The sequence below is a fragment of the Bos indicus genome, chromosome X (assembly GCF_029378745.1).
Source record: "Bos indicus isolate NIAB-ARS_2022 breed Sahiwal x Tharparkar chromosome X, NIAB-ARS_B.indTharparkar_mat_pri_1.0, whole genome shotgun sequence".
Lineage (NCBI taxonomy): Eukaryota > Metazoa > Chordata > Mammalia > Artiodactyla > Bovidae > Bos > Bos indicus.
The window spans coordinates 140,047,510-140,054,194 of record NC_091789.1 but is presented as its reverse complement, the minus strand read 5'-3'; the positions used below and the strand labels follow the sequence as shown (position 1 = coordinate 140,054,194).

The 6,685-nt window shown below is 41.8% G+C and overlaps 1 protein-coding gene across 1 annotated transcript in view; it reads right to left on the bottom strand.

Moving 5' to 3' along the window:
- Positions 1 to 3,740: 3,740 nt before the first annotated feature.
- LOC139181612 (probable ATP-dependent RNA helicase DDX53) overlaps positions 3,741 to 6,685 on the bottom strand; it is a 32,793-nt gene continuing 29,848 nt past the window's right edge. Inside the window, exon 2 of the mRNA XM_070785100.1 lies at positions 3,741 to 3,845. Within this exon, the coding sequence (XP_070641201.1) occupies positions 3,741 to 3,845 (105 nt within the window). The remainder of the gene's footprint in view (positions 3,846 to 6,685) is intronic.

Below are 6,685 nucleotides of genomic sequence, written 5' to 3'. Positions count from 1 at the left end.
GAGCACCACTTCATTCCAGCTCAAACTCACTTGTGAGTTCTTTGGGATGGACTGGTTTATCTTTATAGTTTTTATTTTATTTTGATACCCTTGTAGACTTGTTCATCTCTTTCTCTCTCTAGATCTGTGCTGTGCAATATGGTAGCTACTAGCTGCACATAAAATTGTAATTTAAATGAAAATAAAAGAAGAAATTTATTTCATCAGTTTCACTAGCAATGTTTCACGCGCTCAAAGCCAAAAGGTTAAGTTAAAATTAATTAAAATAAAATAAAGTAAAATAAAATTCCATTCTTTAGTCTCACATTTTTAGTATCTAACAGCCACATAATTACTGATTCCTATGTTAGACAAAGCCGATCAAAGGAGAGCTAATGTGATGGAGTGACAGAGTATTGTATGTAAGGCCTGCATGCTCTGACAAGGTACAGCACAACTATTTTTTTAATTGGGAGAAAATGGAGACAGCATTTGTGGGTTTTTTTAATGTTTCAATAATCATATTGGTGGGTGTGTGAGGACTGTTATTTTGAGGTCATTTGATGTATAATAGGAGATAAAGCAAACGATTACAGATTACATTTGGGGTATTCTAATTCCATTATGTCCTAGTCTTGGAAAACCAGGATGCTTGGTGTGGAAGAAAGGAGTTATAAATGTAATCTAGAAATGCTTATGTCAAAGTTCTGTATTCTTATATCTGAATTGGAAGTATCATTATGAGCTCATGAGATTTTCTGTGTGTGTGCACATGTATGGATTACCCCATCCTACTCCCAGGCTTGAGTCACTGAAATGGACTGAAACAGTGACTGACTCCATAGCAATGAATATCCCCAGTGACCAGACTAGACTAATTAATTATTTCTCATTAAAAAAACCCTAGGACTTCCTGGAGAAACTACTGACTCCAAGTCTGGTCCAGGAAATAAACAAGATGAACCTGTACAATAACTGCCTGACATAAGGCTCTTGATTGTCAAGGTACCCATTTCAAAGACAGCTATCTCAATGGATAAAGGAGTTGTGGTACATATATACAACAGAATATTACTCAGCCATAAAAAAGAACAAATTTGAGTCAGTTCTAGTGAGTGGGATGAACCTAGAGCCTGTTATGCAAAGTAAATGAGAAAGAGAAAAGAAAACATCATGTATTAACCTATATATATGGTATCCAGAAAAATGGTATTGATAAACCTATATGCAGGGTAAGAATAGAGACACAGACATAGAGAATGGACTTACGGACATGATGAGGGAAGGAGAGCGTGGGAAGCAATGAGAGAGTAGCACTGAAACATACATATTACCATATGTAAAATCGATAGACAGTGGGAATTTGCTGCATAGCGCAGGAGGCTCAAACCTGGTGTTCTGTGACAACCTAGAGTGGTGGGATGGGGTGGGAGGAAGGTTCAAGAGGGAGGGGACACATGTATACCTATGGCTTATTCATGTTGATCTATGGCAGAAACTGGGGCTTTGGAGGTGGCTCAGTGGTAAAAAATCTTCCTCCCAAGCAGGAGACCTGATCCCTGGGTTTGATCCCTGGGTTAGGAAGATCCCCTGGAGAAGGGACCGGCTACCCACTCCACTATTCCTGGAGAATTCCAAGGACTGTATAGTCCATAGGGTCACAAAGAGTCAGACACAACTGAGCGGCTTTCATTTTCACTTTTCACTTTCATGGCAGAAACCAACACAACATTGTAAAGCAATTATTCTCCAATAATAAAAAAAAAAAGACCACCATCTCAAATAAACACAGTGCCAGTTGAATGACACAAGCTACTAATAAACCAATTAGACAAGGAGTCAGGCCACCCCAACCCGTGAAGTTCACCTTTTAGAAAGGCCCTGGGTGGCCTAGACAACTGACCACTTGAGTGACCCCATTTCTCCCTTCACACTCCCTCACTGCCACTCTTATGCTTTCCATCTGCCACTGAAGAGTGAATCCCTGAAACCCTAGATTCCTACCCTCAGACCCTAATAAAGGGAGAGCCCCAGGTCTGCACCCCCTCCCCCTCCTCTCTCTACCTGTGATCTGGCTGTATGGTCCTTGGGCATGTTAGGTCCCTTCCCAGATTTGTGAGTAATAAATCACACTCTTCAAAGTTCCCTGAGGCTTGGTGCTAAGGTACATTTCATAATCATAAGAACCACAAAGGCTGGTCCAGCCACACTATTGGCTCTGGTTTGGGAAGTGTCTATGGGGGCTGCCACAGGTATTGGGGGCCCAGGTGAGAGCTTCAGGTGTTTCTGGACAATAGCATCTCTATCAAAAGGCTGACATGACAGAACAGAGTCTGGAACATCTTCTGACACCAGATAGCAAGGACACTCTCAAAAGCATCCAGGATCATATCAGACGACTTAGAAATCAACTTGATGAGGCTCCCACTGGCCAAATATAAGCTCTAGAATAATACTAATTGCCATGGACTGAAATCCATCAAATATTTAAATACATGAGTTCATAATATTCAGAATGATGATGATGGTTATTTCCACCTTTATAGGAGGATAGGACACTAATTCGTAGTCTTAAAAATGATAAATGAAGTGAATCAGAGATTTATCTGACCTTTCCTCTATGAACTTTTCAGTTCAGTTCAGTTCAGTCGCTCAGTCCTGTCTGACTCTTTGCAACCCCTTGGACTGCAGCACGCCAGGCCTCCCTGTCCATCACCAACTCACGAAGTTTACTCTAACTCATGTCCATTGAGTCAGTGATGCCATCCAACCATCTCATCCTCTGTCATCCCCTTCTCCTTTTGCCCTCAATCTTTCCCAGCATCAGGGTCTTTTGAAATGAGTCGGCTCTTCGCATCAGGTTGCCAAAGGGTTGGAGTTTCAGCTTCAACATTAGTCCTTCCAATGAATATTCAGGACTGATTTCCTTTAGGATGGACTGGTTGGATCTCCTTGCAGTCCAAGGGACTCTCAAGAATCTTTTCCAACACCACAGTTCAAAAGCATCAATTCTTCAGTGCTCATCCTTCTTTATAGTCCAACTCTCACATCCATATTTGACTACTGGAAAAACCATAGTCTTGACTAGACAGATGTTTGTTGGCAAAGTCATGTCTCTGTTTTTTAATATGCTGTCTAGGTTGGTCATAACTTTTCTTCCAAAGAGTAAACATCTATGAACTATACTGGTAGGTAACAGAGAGTAAATGAGGAAAATCTTTCTCTGTAAATGTATTCCAGCTAATAAGTGAAAAAGAATGGATAAAGTTAAAAAATAACCATTTTGCAACCCCTGATGAATACACAGATAATGTATAGGTGTTAGACATCAATGGCTGGTTATGTCATCAAAACAGAGACAGACACTATGGGCCTCCTGACAGGAAAACACCTCTCCATCCTATAGTTTGGGCCAAAGAGAAGTGACTTGAGTCTGACAAATCTCAGGATCCAGATGCTGAATTGCAGAAATATGGAAGACAGAGGAATACACTGACCTACGTGAGTCAAGAGTGCTGTGTTAGTTATTTACTGCTGTGTAACAAATGACCCCAAAACATAGTGGCTTAAGACAACAATTCACATTTATACTCACAGTTTCCTTGCATCAGGAATTCTAGAGTGTTTTTGCAGGGTGGTTCTGGCTCAGGGTCACACATTGAGGTCACAGTCAAGATGTTAGCTGAGGCAGATGTAATCTGAAGGCCTGACCAGTGCTGGAATACCTGCCTCCAAGGTGGGTCATTCACATGGCAGCTAAGTTAATTCTGGCTGTAGGTGGGATGCCTCAGCTCCTCCTCATATGGGCCACTCCCAGGCTGCTTAAAGGTCCTCATGACGTGGTAGCTGATTTCCTGCTGAGTAATCTAAAGGAGAAAAACAGACACAGCACAATGTCATTGATGGCAAAACCTTAGAAGCCACACACTATCACTTTGGCTGTATTCTGTTGGTCACACAGACCAACCCTGATGCCATGTAGGATGGGACTATACAAGTGTATGAATGACAGGAAGTGTGGGTCATTGGCACCCCGCTGGAAAGCTGGAAACCACGAGTATGCCATCAGCAAATGCCATGCTGTCAAAACACGACTGTTCAAATAGTCTATGAACTTCATCAGATAAATTATAAGCAAAAGAAAGAATGAGCAGGGAACTTATAGATTGAAAGAGATACAAAAGCCATCAAATTTTAAAATGTTAGCAAAACTATATAATATCTAGGTACATGTATCTGGATAACAAAACTATTAAAAATTGCAAGGAAGTGATTACTAGAAAAGCCAAAATGGTTTCTTATGGGGAATGGGTGGGAAGAGATGAGGACTGGGTACAAAGAAGGGGCTTTTGGGTTGGCTCACAAAAATCTTTCTGGATGTGGTAATGGTTACAAGCACAAGGGTGCTTGACTTACACTACTTCACTAAGACATATGTTTGCTCTATGTGATTTCTTGTGTTTATGCTTTATCTTACAATAAAAATTTTTAAAAATAGAAATCCTAGCCCTGGAGGTATACTGTTAAATCTTCTTAAAGATATTTATTGAACTTTGTGCAAAAGTCACAGTTCCTTGCAATATTAGAAAGTAGGAGGCCAGAACAGAAGTCTGACTATCTATCCACCCATTTACCTATTTAGCTGCACTAAACCTTAGTTGAGGCACATGAAATTTTACTTGCAGCATGCAAACTCTTAGTTGTGGCATGCGACATCTAGCTCCCTGACCGGGAATCGAACACCGGCCCCCTGCATCGGGAGTGTGGAGACTTTAGTCACTGGACCACTATGAAACTCCCCACAAGTCTTTTTTTTTTTTAATGAAAATTTTCAAAAGTACAAAAGCAGATGCAAGCATGCCAACATATTTACAACATTCCTACAGTTTTTTTCCTTCCAATTTTCAAGGTAGTAAAAATAAGAAATTTCAGATAACTCCTAACGAACGGTATAAGAACAATTATTCTGTCTTCCATCAAAACCAGATCATTGTATTTGAAATGGAAATAGGAAATTGAACGTGATGGAATGTCCTTCCATCCACCTTTCAGGACAGGAATATTCAATGCAAGTAGCACCAGTATCCCAGGCCTGCCTTTTGAATAAAAGAATGAAATCCATCTCCCCTTACCTCCTCTGTCAATAAGCTGGAATTACCAGGTAGCCCTAGTGGTAAAAAAAAAACCCACCTCCCAATGCAGGAGATGCAAGAGACATGGGTTCGAGCCCTGGGTTAGGAAGATCCCCTTAAGGAGGGCATGGCTACCCACTCCAGTATTCTTGCCTGGAGAATCTCATGGGCAGAGGAGCCTGGCGGGCTACAACCCATGGGATTGCAAAGAGCTGGACACAACTGAGCAACTTAGCATGCATCAAAAATATCGGGGGCTTCCCTGGTGGCTCAGACAGTAAAGAATCTGCCTGCAATGAAAATATTAAAAGAAATAACCTCCCAGCTAACGATGTAGGTTCTCATAGTTCCTTATAAAGCCTGAGAAAAAGAAAAAAGAAAACATACTACTCTAATCTCAAGATATTACTTAGCTATTGGAACTAAAATAGAAAGGCAAACCCAATCAGATCCATCTTTTTTCTTAAGTGAAAATGAGTTTGCAGTGAAAACCAGGTAAATTTTACTGGTCAGTGGCTGAGTGAACTGTTTCCACTGGGTATTTTTTAGTTTTCTAAAGGCTGTTTGTTACAAGTTCAGGGCCGCTCATTATTGGTGGCAAGAAACCAGTTTCTGATCAACGTCCCTTCACCCAGTCACAGTGAGCTGAATTTCCATTGTGCTTACCTCCCTGTTATGTATGCCCTACTCTCATTTTCAGGAATGTTTTTATAAACTGGGTACCAAAAAGGGAAGAAGAGCCCTAATGAAAGTCTTTCTGGGACGCTCACAGACTGGGGCAGAGTAGAAGAAATATCTGGAGTTTTTCATGTGTCTGTCAGGAATGGGCCAAGCTTGCATTGCCTCCACAGCAAACTGAGGGCTTTTCTGTCCTTTTTTTCTCTCCTTTTACTCTTTTTCTCCTCAGTTCAGTTCAGTTCAGTCACTCAGTCATGTCTGACTCTTTGCGACCTCATGAACCGCAGCACGCCAGGCATACCTGTCCATCACCAACTCCCGGAGTCCACCCAAACCTATGTCCATTGAGTTGGTGAGGCCATCCAACCATCTCATCCTCCGTCATCCCCTTCACCTCCTTCCCTCAATCTTTCCCAGCATCAAGGTCTTTCCAAATGAGTCAGCTTTTTGCATCAGGTGGCCAAAGTATTGGAGTTTCAGCTTCAACATCAGTCCAGTCCTTCCAATGAACACCCAGGACTGATCTCCTTTAGGATGAACTGGTTGGATCTCCTTGCAGTCCAAAGGACTCTCAAGAGTCTTCTGCAACACCACAGTTCAAAAGCATCAATTCTTTGGCGCTCAGCTTTCTTTATAGTCCAACTCTCACATCATACATAACCACTGGAAAAACTATAGCCTTGACTAGACGGACCTTTGTTAACAAAGTAATGTCTCTGCTTTTTAATATGGTGTCTAGGTTGGTCATAACTTACTTGGGCTTCTCTTATCTCGGACGTGGGGTATCTCTTCACGGCTGCTCCAGCAAAGTGCAGCCACTGCTCCTTACCTTGGACATGGGGTAGCTCCTTTCAGTCGCCCCTGCGCCACCACAGCTGCCACTCCTGTGCTGTTTT